This window comes from Archocentrus centrarchus, unplaced genomic scaffold, assembly GCF_007364275.1.
Source record: "Archocentrus centrarchus isolate MPI-CPG fArcCen1 unplaced genomic scaffold, fArcCen1 scaffold_45_ctg1, whole genome shotgun sequence".
Lineage (NCBI taxonomy): Eukaryota > Metazoa > Chordata > Actinopteri > Cichliformes > Cichlidae > Archocentrus > Archocentrus centrarchus.
The window spans coordinates 1310116-1325080 of record NW_022060271.1 but is presented as its reverse complement, the minus strand read 5'-3'; the positions used below and the strand labels follow the sequence as shown (position 1 = coordinate 1325080).

The 14965-nt window shown below is 45.5% G+C and overlaps 1 protein-coding gene and 1 pseudogene across 1 annotated transcript; both read right to left on the bottom strand.

Annotated features, from left to right (window-relative positions):
- Nucleotides 1-3991: 3991 nt before the first annotated feature.
- znhit1 (zinc finger, HIT-type containing 1) lies at nucleotides 3992-12007 on the bottom strand. The gene is made up of 6 exons (XM_030725093.1): nucleotides 11834-12007; nucleotides 9525-9622; nucleotides 5454-5529; nucleotides 4801-4880; nucleotides 4545-4714; nucleotides 3992-4430 (listed from the first exon to the last, which is right to left on the bottom strand). The coding sequence occupies exons 1-6, from the start codon at nucleotides 11856-11858 to the stop codon at nucleotides 4409-4411; spliced, it is 471 nt and encodes a 156-aa protein (XP_030580953.1). The 5' UTR covers nucleotides 11859-12007; the 3' UTR covers nucleotides 3992-4408.
- A 597-nt stretch (nucleotides 12008-12604) lies between these two features.
- On the bottom strand, nucleotides 12605-14679 carry LOC115777242 (nuclear factor 7, brain-like; annotated as a pseudogene).
- Nucleotides 14680-14965: the final 286 nt, after the last annotated feature.

Below are 14965 nucleotides of genomic sequence, written 5' to 3'. Positions count from 1 at the left end.
TTCTGAAAATGACTTTAAAAAGTAGAAAAAGACAACAAATAAAACACAACTTCCAAATGAATACCAACAAAAAGCTTGAAAGCACAAAGAGGAAAAGGTTTCAATCTTTCCTTGAATCTCCAGTGATGAAGCTGATGGACTGACGCTGCAGATCATCTCAAATCTGTCTCTGAAGATGAACCAAACTTCCTGCAGCAGAGTCAGCATGAACACAGCTGATGTCTGGGATGGAGCCTGCAGAGGCTTCAGATGGTCTGCATGCAGCCCCGACTGTGCCATGATCAGGAAACTCTCTGATGTTGGCTTGGTGGAAGAGGCTTTGGACACAGGTGGACCTACTCGAGAACTTCTCACCCTTTTGATGGCAGCAGTAAAAACAAGAAGAATATTTGAAGGCCAAATCCCTCACATTTGATAGCAAAGCTACTTATTTTTTACCACAGTTTTTCCAACACTCACAACTGGTTTGTTATAGTGTCATATTTTTCCTTTAGCTGCAGAGGAAAATAAATATTTCCATGTTGGAAGAATGATCACAGTGTCCATGGTTGATGGTGGTCCAGGGCCACGCTGCCTTTCCCCAAACCTCTTCATGGACCTTGTTGGCAAAGACATTTGAGGCTCCAACTGATGAAGCAGCAGATGAAGAAACCAAGAAGGCTCTCCCTGAGGGAGTTTGGAAGGCTGGGATACTGAGGAGCCTCAATGAAGGGAAGCAGCTGCATTTAGTTTGGCTTCTAAACTGAACGCATGACTGCAGGAAATGACTGTTGATCACAGAGTGTGTTAGACTGCACTGGAACAGAGTGAAGGATGTCACCTCAATCAGTCTGTTCTTTCAGCCCAGTTAGAAACAGGACTCAGATTATGGAGTCAGAATTTCCACTGTGGAAATATTTCCACAGTCCAAGCCCTCATCATTCTGATAGACTGCTGAATGTGAAAGAAGTAAATACATATATCTGTGTTTGTGTTTTGATTCTACATAAAGGATGCAACATCCCTGAATGAGCTGCAGCCACTCTCTGAAACCCCCCCAGCTCGCTCCAGCCTGCAGGCTGCTATCGATTCATGAGGACACTGGAGGAGAAGAAGAAGGTAGCAGCTGATCACATTCAGCAGGACTTCATCTACTGAAACCATCTTTCCATCCAGAGCTGGGACCTTCATTACTAATGAACTTCTTTGGTTTCCAACATCCATCCACCTCCCAGTACTAACAGAAACCAATGTGCAAGAGCTGTTTGAGGAGGGGGGGCTCTGTCTGACAGCAGGATGTGTCTCAGCTGGGCAACAACACTGGTTTGATTCTTCCACAGTAGCTTCTGTTTACTTGTTGAGAGTGAGATCATGCTGTGGCTGAGGGGAAACCACCTTAATAAGAACCATCGAACTCATCGATTTTCAAACAGGACTGTTTGCTAGCTTCAGAGGGTCGAGCGATGCTGGATGTTGGAGCAGCATCCTTCACTCTTCTCCTCGTTCATGTGCTACACTGAGACCAGGCTGACAGCTGATGCTGTGGAGGACATCTTCCACATGCAGATCAGTCCACCTGGCAGCACCAGGAGGAAACAAGAGGACTCAGCTGCTGCAGAGACTTCCTGTGGAAGCTCTTACAGCTGCTGGGAAATGTACAAAGCAGCTTTATTATTAAGTGTAAGGGCACATTGTTGTCACTTTATTCCCATTAAATCACTTTCTCCTTCTTACCTCCCCAGGGAAAAATGGAAATCCGTCTCTGGAGGACATCCTCATGTTTGCTGCTGGACTGAGGGAAATTCCTGAGTCAGCAGGAATTCAGCCAAAGCCACAGCTTCTGTTTGAGGCCACACTTCCTGTAGCAGATGTTGGAGTCACAGTTATGAGGAGTTTGAAGAAGCCGTGGATTATGGCATCCACAACTCTCCTGCTTTGGACTTCATAAACTCCACATCTTGTTGCTCAGAAGTTCAACCTCAGCATTTATGCTTTCATTTGACTTTATTTTATAAACCCTTCCATGTTATTAAATTTGATCCTGAATCTGTGATGAAACATTTCAAGAAAGCCTCTAAACAGAGCACATGAAGATCGGAGCAGCTCAGGAAATCAGAATATCAGGATTTATCATTTCAAAAACATTCATCATAACTGGCAACATTTCCATCAAATATTTAGATCCTGAAAATGATCTTTGTAAAATGGAGGCAAATCAAACATTTCCACAATCTGTGAATGCACTGAGACACAGTCGTAGAATTCTAGAGAAAAAAGATCATCCCTCTGAGGAAAAAAGCTTTATTTTAATAAGAGCACATTTTTGTTTCTGACGAGCTCATTTGTGAAGAAATGCTCGTTATTGTTAGAGTGAACAAACACACTGATCTTAATTAAAGCTGTCTGAGCTAAACGAGTGTGTCCGTCCATGTTTGCTGCTCCAGGATTGAAAGGACAGAGTTCTTCATACAGTAGAACACATGATCTTCTGCTTTCTTCAGGTAGGAAACCGACCCAGTCAAAGTTTACAGGAGTTCAACAGTTTAAACTAAAGGAATTGTTCTGGAACTCATTTGGATCTAAAGCTTGTTCAAAGCTGTTTTTGACCATTGCTGTCAGAGCTGATAGTATCCACATGTAGCAGATCATCTCTGTTAGAATCACCATTTATTATCCTCTAAAGTTCAGCCATATGTTTGACTGATATATAATGTTTAAGTGCAGTGGAGCAGCTGACTGTGGGAGGGATTTCACTCTGTCCTTCAAGCTCATTAATGGACCTGGAGATCGTCATCAGCACACAGACTGCTGAGCTGGCAGAGTGTCATCAGACTGCTGCAGGCCTGCTGACCCACTCTGACCCACACTGACCCACTCTGAGATCCACTCTGTGATCCACTCTGATCCACACTGACCCACTCTGTGATCCACTCTGACCCATGCTCTGACCTGTAGCTGACATTGAGGTTGCAGTGCTTTGTGTAGCACCAGAAACATATGATATATGAAAGTGATATATGTTATATGCAGCGTTTCTCCGACTGTGAAGTGCAGAAATTCTCATCACAGTTTTTACCTGAAAAATTTGCAAATTTTCATCAGCTTGAAATATATAAATTTTTCCTGATGTTATTTTTAAAGAAAAATATAATTTTATATTTTAATGTGTTGAGGAAAAAGTTGCTGTATTCTGGCCATTCAAATTCACATTACTGATTAAAATGATTCTTTTTGATCCTGATCGTCCTGCGACTCTGTGTCTTCAGTGTTGGCCTGACCTATGACTGAGTCTGACACATGTGAGCTGGAGGATTTTACAATGTTCTGACAATGAAAACAAGCTGCACTTTTTATAAAGCAGCTGAAGTCGCAGAGGCAGCTTAACAAGAACCTGTTTGATACACAGATGGTTCAACCTGTTTTTTCTATAGTACATCTGTACTTTATATTTAATACTTAAACATGTTTTGCTTTTATACTGTTTTATAAATTCGACATGTTTTTAATACAAAGCCAACTGTTGTAGAGTTTGTTGTATTTATTCAAATGTGAGCATCAGAGAAATTTTGCAGTGTTAAATATGCTTAAAAATCAAAATAAAATGTCGATCACATTACACTAACGGTGTCTGAGTGGTGTCCAAACAACGACGTGGGCTTCATAGATAATCGGCAGAGTTTGTGGGGAAAACCTGGTCTTGTTAGGAGCATCCATCCCACTTTGGATGGAGCAGCTCTCATTTCTAGAAATCTGCCCAAATTTATTAACCCTCCTAAAAACTGACTACCCAGGGTTGAGACCAGGAAGCAGAGCTGCAGTCTTACACGCCTCTCTGCAGCTTCTCTCCTCCTGCCATCCCCCCAAACCCCATCCCCATAGAGTCGGTGCTGCTCCCAGACCACCAAAAACCAAAGCAAAGGTGGGGGTGTTTGATGAAGTGCTGTGGAACGAGTCAGACAGGAAACTGATATTTTCAGTCCTGCAGAGACAGAAAGGATCATTGAAACATCAGGACACTTTGAATGAAGCTTTATTTGATGTGCAAAGAAGACCTTAAAGTTTCTGTGCAGATGCAGCCACAGCTGGATTGACCTGCTCAGCTGGACGTCACCGATATTTCAGTTAATCTGCTTCTATCGACTAAACGATGATGCAACAAAGCCGACATTTCTCCTCGTTTCCTAACAGCAAACTGACAGTTTAGAGGAAAATATACAGAAACACTGAGAAGCAGCCAAATCCCTCAGTGGGTCTGTGACATCACTGTGACATCACTGTGACATCAGATCGTGTGTCCTCCTGTCCACCTGCACAGGTGAGTCTGTGTCTCTCAGAGCAGCCAGCAGAGACACAAACGGTTCAAGCTCCGCCCCAGCTGCAGCGTCATGAGCCACGCCTCCTCCATCACCGTGGCAACAAGAGGCGGCAGTCAGAGCGTCCACTTCAAACACCTGCAGACACGCGGGAGAAAAAAACTCCGGTCGGGATATTTTCCAGGAAGAAGCTGCTAACCTGACCAATCAGATCTGAGACCTGTGTGTGTGTGTGTGTGTGTGTGTGTTCACCTGGTTTCTCTGTGTGTGCACAGACACTTGCTGCTGCAGTAGCGCCCCCCACAGGTGGTGCAGGTGTAGTGCGACGGGAACCCGCAGACGCAGCAGAAGTGGCGCGGGGGCAGCGAGGAGGGCGGGGCCGCCGCCGACAGGTAGTTGGGCTCCGGCTTCTCGGACAGGTTCTACCAATCAGAGGAGAGGAGAGGGCGGGTCAGCCGACGGCCGACTCTCAGCCAATCAGAGAGAGGAGCGGAGGCGTGTGACTCACCTCCTCCTCCAGCAGCGTGGTGAAGTTCTTCCTGAAACGCTGCTTGAAGTGGTCGCCCCTCGTCTTCCTCTTCTTCTTCTCTGGACGCACAGACACAGAAGACGAAGGACAGAAAACGTCTTCGACCTTCAGCCTTTGTTTCTGAGGTTCTTCATCATCATCATCGTGTTTCCTACTGTGACCTTCTCCCTGATTGGTCCATTAATGTGTGAGAGTGGAAACTATATGCAGGCTGTAACATTACACCTTTGACCTGATTGTAATTCTCTGCTTCGAATCATTAACGCTGGGACGGCTCAGGAGGTAAAGCGGGTCGCCCACCGATCAGAAGGTCAGGGTTCGATCCCGCTCCTCCAGTCTGAGGACTGAAGTGTCCCTGGGAAACACTGTGAACCCGATGCATCAGTTATGAATGTGAGACAAAGAGCTGCATGAGTGTGTGAGACTGTGTGAATGCAGTAACACTGAGTTAGAGGAGAAAAGCTGCATTACTGCTACTCAGGGTTCAGAGGAATACAACTTTACACTGCTTCAACATTCAGCTTCTACCAGGAACACAGCACAGACATGGAAGGAGCTTTTATTGTGAAAGGCAGGGACAGGAAGCAGCCCTGCTCTCACATGTGTAGGCTTCTGGTGCAGATCGGCCTCACCTGGTTCTTCAGTCTCACTGAAGGCAGGAAGGCGGGCAGTAGGACCTGGGGGAGGGAGGGAGGACAGAGGGTCGTCCTGGAAACACAAAACAACAACAACATGTCATCACTGAGCAACGTCAGAGCCAATCACAGACCGTTCATCAATTTCAGAACAAAATAAACTGAATAAAATGTATCTATATAAAGCTAAAGGTGCTTTATAAGGTCAAGGAAAAGTGGACTGAAGAAGGAGAACAGAAGTCAGCTTATTTCTTTAACCTGGAAAGACATCAAGCAAAGCTGAACTTAATCCAGCAGCTCAACATTAATGGGGCTGTTACCGATGATCCAAGTAGAATAGCAAACTTCTGTCATCAGTCTGCAACTCTGTTCTTCAACTCGGAGCGATTTTACCCAAATTACTGAGGATGCCAGAGATCAATGTGATGAGACTATAACCATACAGGAAGTGACTCATGCTGTTGAACATCTTAAAACTAATAAATCTCCTGGAGTTGATGGTCTCACCACAGAACTTGATCAAACCTTTATAGAAAATCTGGCTCCCTTTTTACTGGAGGTGATATTAGAAAGTGTGGAGCAGGAAACTTTACCTCCCACACTAACAAGACCTGATTACACTGATCTACTCATTGATAATTGGTGACCCATTTCATTATTGAACACGGACTATAAGGTCTTTGCTAAACAGCTTAAGAATGTTCTGGATCCGATTATTGATGAGACGCAGTCGGAGTTCATGAGGAAGAGACATCTTTCTAATAATAATCGGCTTGTTTTGGACCTGATCGATTACTCGTTCCTGTGTTCTGATGACAGTTTTATCTTTCTCTTAGACTTCTATAAGACATTTGACACCGTTGAACATAATTTTATATTTCAAACAACTGAGCGATTCGGTTTTGGTGAATTTTCTTGCAAAGCAGTTAGAACCATGTACTCCAACGGTAACAGCTCCATCAGACTTACAAATGGAACCTCCCCAAGATTTGAATTACAGAGGGGCATCGACAAGGCTGCCCTCTGCCTCCTTATTTATTTATTTTATGGACACAACTACTTTCCACTCACTTAAAAAACAGCCCATTAAACGGTATCTTCATAGAGTCAGCTGGCTGATGATGCTACGTTATTGTTAACAGAGATTACCCAAGACCCCGTAGCTATCCAAATAACTGATCTGTTCTCTGCAGCTTCTGGACTAAATCTGAAGAAATGTGAGCGGTTTCCTCTCAAAGACTGTGATGCTGCACATGCTCACAACATACCAATTAAAACTAAAACCATGTATCTTGGGATTAACATTGTGAAAAAGCAGATAGATAGATGCTTTGAAAACTTGAATTTGATTATTGATAAGACAAGGAAAAAGCTCAATCAGTGGCTTCAGAGAGATTTATCACTGAAAGGCCGAATTCTGCTGACCAAGGCAGAAGGCCTGTCCAGCCTAACATCTGCAGCTGCTCCTCTGCTGCTGACAAACAGCTCTGTGATGCCATCCATAAGTTTTTATTCAACTTTATCTGGAAAAACAAGACCCGAAAAATCTGTGATTATGAACACTTATGATTCTGGTGGATTCAACTTTCTTGATTTTACTGCCCTCAGCAATATCTTTAAAATAAATTGGATAAAGCAGTTTTTACACAATCCCACATCTGTCTGGAACTTCATACCTAAGCACATCTCTGCTGCCATTGGAGGCCTTCAATACGTTCTATTATGTGATTATAAAACAAAAACAAGTACATCACTATTTCAAAAAGATATCCACTCCCACAGTGACTCAGTACTGGTCTGGTATGGTCGGTGATCTGAATGGTGGAATCTTCCATACAGATATTTGCTGACAAAGTGAGGGAAGTGTCTTATAAGCTAATTCATAGATATTATCCAGCCAAGCTTTACTGGTTGAAGTTTAAGAAAGATTCTTTAAACTGAACCTGAAACTGTAAAACACCTGTTCTGGCAATGACACGTTACTGCCACCTTCTGGTCAGAGGTAATCCGGTTCATTACGATGAAGATAGACTCAGAACTTTCTATAAGTTGGAACAAAGTATTGTTTGGCTTCCACAACGTCAAAAGCAAAAAACAAAAAGAATTATTGATCATAAATCTGATAATAATTACAGGGAAATATCATATACATAAAGCAAAATTTAGTCACTCAAAGCCCTTTTTCTTAGCATTTCAAAAGGAAACTGAACAATACATAAATATTATTTCAGATTCAACTAATGAGAAAGGAGGATGATGATGAAGGAGGAGGATGATGAAGGAGGAGGAGGACGATGAAGGAGGAGGACGATGAAGGAGGAGGACGATGGAGGAGGAGGAGGATGATGAAGGAGGATGATGGAGGAGGAGGATGATGGAGGAGGAGGATGATGGAGGATGATGGAGGAGGATGATGATGGAGGAGGATGATGGAGGATGATGGAGGAGGAGGATGATGGAGGAGGAGGATGATGGAGGATGATGGAGGAGGATGATGATGGAGGAGGATGATGGAGGAGGAGGATGATGGAGGAGGATGATGGAGGAGGATGAAGGAGGAGGAGGATGATAATGGAGGAGGATGATAAGGAGGAGGATGAAGGAGGAGGAAGATGATATGGAGGAGGATAATGAAGGAGGAGGATGATGAGGAGGATGATGATGGAGGAGGATGATGGAGGAGGAGAGGAGGATGATGATGGAGGAGGATGATGATGGAGGAGGATGATGATGGAGGAGGATGATGGAGGAGGATGATGAGGAGGATGAAGGAGGAGGAGGATGATGATGGAGGAGGATGATGGAGGAGGAGGATGAAGGAGGAGGATGAAGGAGGAGGATGATGGAGGAGGAGGATGATGGAGGAGGATGAAGGAGGAGGAGGAGGAGGAGGATGATGAAGGAGGAGGAGGATGAAGGAGGAGGATGAAGGAGGAGGATGAAGGAGGAGGAGGAGGAGGATGAAGGAGGAGGATGAAGGAGGAGGAGGATGAAGGAGGAGGATGATGGAGGAGGATGGAGGAGGAGAGCATTCAGAGTTTGTCTCGTCTGCTTTCTGAACAACGATCAAACCCATGTTTTACGTCCAATCAGCAGAGCCGATCTACGAGAGCTCCATCACTTCCTGTTAATCCCAGCGTTCCCAAACTGGCTGTAATTCACCCAGAGGGCGCTCTCGAGCTCGTCCTCGGAGAACAGGAGGGAATAATTATAATCCAGAGGACTACGCAGCAGGATTTGGGCTCATCCAGGTAACTTCAGGGTCACCCCGGGGTTACTGTACTATACACAGGTAAATCGCCATGGTGACTAATGCTGCGAACCTCAATGAAAGCACCGCCTACTGACCAATCAGAGCTCCAGAAAACAGCGTGACTGTGAGCTCTGCGGGGAGAGCAGGAGGCTCTGAAGTTCTTTGGGTTCCCTGATGAGCATCAGGAAGAAATAAATCCATATAGATTGTTAGACAGCAGTGTTATTGTTCTGTCAGCGCTCACATCTGATCCTAGATCAGCACTCCTGCACTGTCCTCACTGACCTCAGATCAGTCTGCGGGCTGAGAGGATGAAGCCGTCAGCAGCAGGTGACGCTCAGAGCGGTAAAGACACGATTCCCTGAGTGGGAGCTTCTCAGCATGTTCTCAGTGTGCTGCAGACTCTGCTGGGAGAAGCTGTTTCTGTGAGCAGCTCGTTAGCGTTCCTACAGCCACTGACTGAAGCACAGACGGTGTGTCTGTCACAGGAATGTGTGTTACTGTAGGACAGCTATAAATGGAGGTGATTCTGACCTGCTGCTCCAACACAAACACACCAACAACACCTGCTCAGCCACATTAATGGGACTCTGATCTGTGACTGACTGAAGCATCCAAACGTCTCCTCCATCAGGCTGTGGGACAGGAAGCTTTCACCTTTCAGTGGACCCAGGGTCAAAGGTCACACTCTGCTGCAGCACTCAGAGCGACATTCACTGGGATTCAAATGCTTCTCTGAGATGCTCTCTGGAGTAGGGGCCCTCAGAGGGAGCTTTTTCTGTGGAAGAAGAGTCACAAACCAAAGACACGCCCACCTGGAAGTTGTCCTTCTCCAGAGCCTCCAGCTGCCGGCTCAGCCTCCTCTGTCTGGTGGCTTCATCCAAAACTCTGCGCTGACCGGCCTCCGCCCGAGCTGCCGGACACAAACACAGTTTCCATCAGTCAGCGTCCCACACGTGGCATCGCTGACAAAGGCCCATCTATTGATCCCTGGAAGGTGACGTGGAAATCTCAGCAGTTTATGACTCTGGCTGATGAGACTGTGCATGTGTGGTAATCAGGTTTTTGTGAAGGAAGACACCTGAAACACTTTAATTAAAAAAGTAAAACATGTAATATATTAAAGGATCATAAAAATACACACATGGCCATGTGGGGACTCAGAGTAAGACTGTGCTCTCTCTCTCTGAGTGTTCCTGTCTAACCACAACATCTTCATACAGCCTGTTATCTAAGCATAAACCACCTCTGGGAGCTATGAGCTGACCTTCGTCACTCAGAAGACATTCATTCGTCACCACATTTGCATGCAGTGGAACAAAATTCTGTCTCAGGTCCCAGTGTTGCCCATGTAATAGTTATGACAGTTTAGTAAAGAACGGTGGCGTGGTGGTTAGCACTGCTGCCTCACAGATAGAAACACATTCCACCTCTCTCTCTGTCTCTGTGGAGTTTGCATGTTCTCCCCGTGTCTGCGTGGGTTTCCTCCCACAGTCCAAAGACATGCACTTAGTGGGGGTTAGGTTAGCTCTAAATTGCTCATAGGTGTGAATCTGAGTGTGAAGGGTTGTCTGTCTCTCTGTGTTAGCCCTGCGACAGGCTGTACAGGGTGTACCCTGCCTCTCGCCCTGCGTCAGGGAAAGGTTCCAGCCAGGCTCCAGTAATGACCTGTGTGCCTTCCTGACCAGACAAATGTGGCGCGAATGACAATAAAGAATCCCTGAATACTCAGCCACTGCCTCTCCACCTGCCTGCCCTACCAATCATGCCAGTTTGCTCTCACCACCACCACTGCATCCTGGAAACATCCCGCCAGCCAAAACCCAGACAAGATCCCCCCCAAGGCCTTCCTGTCCGAGACCCACCGACTCTCTGTGCATTGGCAGACAAACCTTGCTTTCTCTCCCACTTTTTATTTTTGTACTTCTGCAAATAAAACTTGTTAATGAGAACTGTGTAATCTGCTCCTTGGGTCAACCTCCATCACAGATTGGTCCCTTAATGTCTGTGGAATCCTGCAGTAAATTGTGATGAGACTCTGCACACATACAGAGGAGGCCAGCTAGATTCATAATCAGCTAGGAATTTCACGTCAACTTCCTGTGCTGATTTTTTATGAATATTTTAATTTGATATTCTCCATATTGAGCAAACCTTGGTGAATTTTGTGCAGATCTGTTCTGTAATGTAAGTGGAGTCCTTAACTGGCCTTAGAGGAAATGTCACAGCCAGGTAGAGCGGATAAGGCAGAAGCTGAATCTACAGAAAAATTATGTCAGCTATCAATGATGAGCTTTAATGGCCTTATAAAAAATATAACCACACTGGACTGAGTTCATTAAATAGGCTCAGAATTATCAGTTTATAATTACAGTTGTACAGTCCTATAACTTGACCCTGGGTTTATTTATTCTGATTTTCTGCATGAATATTAGCCTCATCCATCCATCCTATCTTCTTATTGTGTTAAGCGTCGCAGGTGGAGGGCTGTCAGGCTGGAGCCTGTGCAGATGTCTGCAAAATCAGCTGTGCAGGTAATGATGAAGACCTGAATACATTTGTAATGAAATCAAATTTCACACACACACACACACACACACACACACACACACACACACACACCTTTGTCTTAAAATGCATAATTTAATAAATGTTATTGTTATATGTCATAGTGTTTAACAGAACGGGAACACATATATAAATCAAAAGTAACTACAGGTTATTTTTGCTCCGCTGTACAGAAGGACGAGCATTACCATAAAGCTCAGGCTAGAAGCGCAACAAAATGTACGCGGCGGCTGATCTGCGGCTGGCTTGACCGCGGTGCAGCAAAGCCGCAGCCTGCGGCCGCTGCTGGCAGCTCGGATGTTGTGTCGTTGTTAAAGAACGGGACTATTTGTAGCACACATCCATATGCCGACCATCCCGCAGCTCTGTAGCAACACTAGCAGCTAACAGAGACGCTGACAGCAACACGCAGCCTTCAGAAACCCGCAGCTCGGCTTCAAAGCGCCTTTTCTCCCTGAGCTCCGGAGCGGAGCGACGACGGCAGATCACACCGCCCGTTACAGCGTTTTTACACCGTCTGCTGCATCACACTGTTTACAGGCACACAAACACTCACCGGAGCCTTTCTTCTCCAGCACCATGGTTTCCACGTCCTGTGTACGGCGGCCGCGGAGGTCCCTGTCAGAGTAAACGAAGCGCTTTTTTCTCCACAGCAGCTCAGCTGATGGAGTTTGGAGCTCTGCAGCAGAGGAACGAGCAGTTTGTTTGTTCTCACTGAAACACCTGCAGCTCACTTCCGGTCAGCTGACTCGCTGCCGCTACAGGACAAAATCAACCGGAAACGTAATTTATAAGATCAACCTTTCAGAATAAACTCTGACAATAAAACGTGGAAAATAAAGTCCAGAATCTTTGTGATGGAAACAGAAACTGTTTCCTCAAACACACGCTGATCCACGGGGTTATTTTCCTGTCCGTGAACGCATCATGACCTCATTGATTTCCTGTTTTCTTTAAAGTTTGAATGATTTTTTCCTTCAAACACACAGAGGAACATTTCTGATGATGTGTGTGTGTGTGTGTGTGTGTGTGTGTGTGTGTGTGTGTGTGTGTGTGTGTGTGTGTGTGTGTGTGTGTGTGTGTGTGTGTGTGTGTGTGTGAGTTGGAATATCAGTGACAGTGAAACCTGAAATCAGTGAAATCTTATTATGAGAGATTTAATGAAGTAACACAATCACAGTCACATCACATCCTTCTCCCCAAACTTGTTTCCCCTTTGACCTTTGACCCCACCATTGCATCATAAAGACAGACACCATATGAATGAGTTCAGCATCACAAACATCATTTATTAACTTGTTGTGTTCACAGACTCACACTGCAGTCACGCTGTGATTCTAATCACTGAGTTACATTTTCTGTCCACTTGATGGCGCAGGAGAGCAAATGAAGCCCCACGAAGCTTCATGTCAGCATCACTGCTGACAACATGAATCATGTTTCAACAACACATTTATTGTTGTCACAAAGAGACAAGAAGACAACAACAAACTGCTGCTGTCAGTCCAGATCCCAGCAAACTAAATCATCTCCATTCACATCAAACACAAACAGGAATCACTTGGAATGATTGTAAACTTGGTAGAAGCTCAGATCTAGTTTGGGGAGTCATTCAGTGAGAAACAGTGAAATGATTTCCATGTGAAAAGGTGGAGAGCAGGAAGAGAAAGAAAGAGTGAAACTAAAAGAGAAACAAAGAGCTTTGGAAGAACGAGGCAGCAGGAGGACAGCTGCAGTTTAACAGCTTCAATTCACTGAAACATCATCATCCTCAGCTCATCTGCTGCACCCTCACCTTCAATGGCAGCACCTTAACTTCACCTTCCAGAGTGCCAATGAGTGGAAACATGCTGTCAGTGAAAGTGTGTGTGAAGGTGTGTATGTGTGTGTTAGTATCAGGATCAGAGAACGACAGCTTTCCTCTGTTCCAGTCCAGATTCACTCGGATCCTCTGGAGCTTCTTCTGCACTGACAGAACAGTTTCAGCTGATAGAGAGAATGCTGAGTATTCACCTTTATAGAAGCATATTCTCCATAATCCAGACTGTATGTCTCCCTTCCTCAGCACAGACTCTGCTAACACACCCAGAAACCAGTATGTACTGTCTCCAACATCAACATCCCAGCTGTGAGTCCCTGAGTTAAAGCCCTCAGAGCCCAGGACAGAGGAATAATCATCAATCCTCTCTGGATTATCAGGAAGCTTCTTCCTCTCTCCTCCTCCATATCTCACACTGGTCAGATCTTCAGACAGGATGAGTCCTGGATGAGCAGTGTTTGGGTCCAGGATCAGAGGAGTGTAGGAGACCATGTCCTTCATGGTGTTCCAGATGTTGAAGGTCAGGTTGCCCAGGTGTTTGGCCTGGTCTATCAGAGCTCCTGAGGGCAGCTGTGGATCATCCAGCAGGGGGCAGCGCTGGACTCTTTCCACTGCAGCCTTGTAGCTGTGCAGGAATGAGACGTCTTCAGCTCTCAGCTCCTCCTCTGTGGCTCTGACTGTGTGTGAAAGAGCTGCTATCTCTCTGCTCAGAGCCTCCATCTTCTCCTTCATCATCCCACTCTTCTGCTCCTCTTCCTCCCTCAGTGCAGCCAGCCTGGCCTCCTCTTCCTCTGCTAGAAACTGGTGAAGCTTCTTAAACTGCTCCTTAATCTGCCTCTCTGTGTGTCGGGCCTGGACCTTAATGTGTTCTGCTGTTTGATCAAACTTCACTTGAACTTCTTCACAAACCTTTAACTTCTTCTTTAAGGGCTCCAGAGTTTCCTGAAGCTCCTTCTTGTGTTGTGGTGCAGCTTCATCGATGGGTCTGAATCTGTGCTCGCTGTGTTTTTCTGAGTCTCTGCAGACGACACACACTGGCTGCTGATGGTCCAGACAGAAGAGTTTGAGTTTCTCAGAGTGCAGACTGCAGAGATCCTCTGAAGCTCTCTGATCTCTCTGCTGTAAGAAAGACTCACACAGGTTCTTCAAAGCCAGGTTTAAAGGTGGATCAGACACTGATATTTCTTTACAAACTGGACACTCGTGAGTTACTCTCTCCCTCCACCATCTCCTCAGACAGTCTTTACAGAAGGTGGCTACATGACAGAAGAACAGGATCTCTGAAGACCTCCTGACAGACCGGACAGCAGAGATCCTCCTCTGATCTGGAAGCCATTGAGTCTGTGAGTGAAGCTGCAAACAGGAAGTACAGTCAGTCCTGCTCCCCTCCCTCCTCTGCTACCTTCACTGAAACTTCCTGTGAGTCGTGTTGTTGCTCAGACTCACCTTCAGTGTGTGGAGCGTCAGCAGCTTGAAGCAGCAGTGTTGGAGTTTCCACTTTTCTCTCCTGTAGCTGGACTCACTCAGAGGAAGCTGCTGCTTTGGTCTGAGCTCAGTCTGATCGTCTGTGTCTCTCTGCACCGAGAACAACCACATCTTGTTTCCTGGTTTGTGTCAGTTAAGTGAAGTCAAGGGTGGAGTTTCATCCGAGCACTACCCTCCCTCCTTCCTCCTATACGTGCTGTTGTTTCAACCATTAACCTGTTACCTGTCTGCTCCAAAATCACCAAAAACGCCTGAAAAAGCATACCCAAATTAAATTAGCTGCTGTTCCTGAACTCTTTGAAGTACATACAAAACCTCGGTCTCTTTGTGAAGAAGACAAGCTATATTTTTTTTATTTTTGCAGTCAAAAATGCTGTAACTGGA

What these genes read in the sequence shown, in the direction of transcription:
- znhit1 (XM_030725093.1), bottom strand. Translation starts at nt 11,858, where the DNA reads ATGGTGCTGGAGAAGAAAGGCTCCG. An exon ending in GCTGGAGAAGAAAGGCTCCG is followed by an intron (nt 9,623 to 11,833) that starts GTGAGTGTTTGT and finishes TGTGTCCGGCAG; the next exon opens with CTCGGGCGGAGGCCGGTCAG. An exon ending in CCACGCTGCTGGAGGAGGAG is followed by an intron (nt 4,715 to 4,800) that starts GTGAGTCACACG and finishes TCTGATTGGTAG; the next exon opens with AACCTGTCCGAGAAGCCGGA.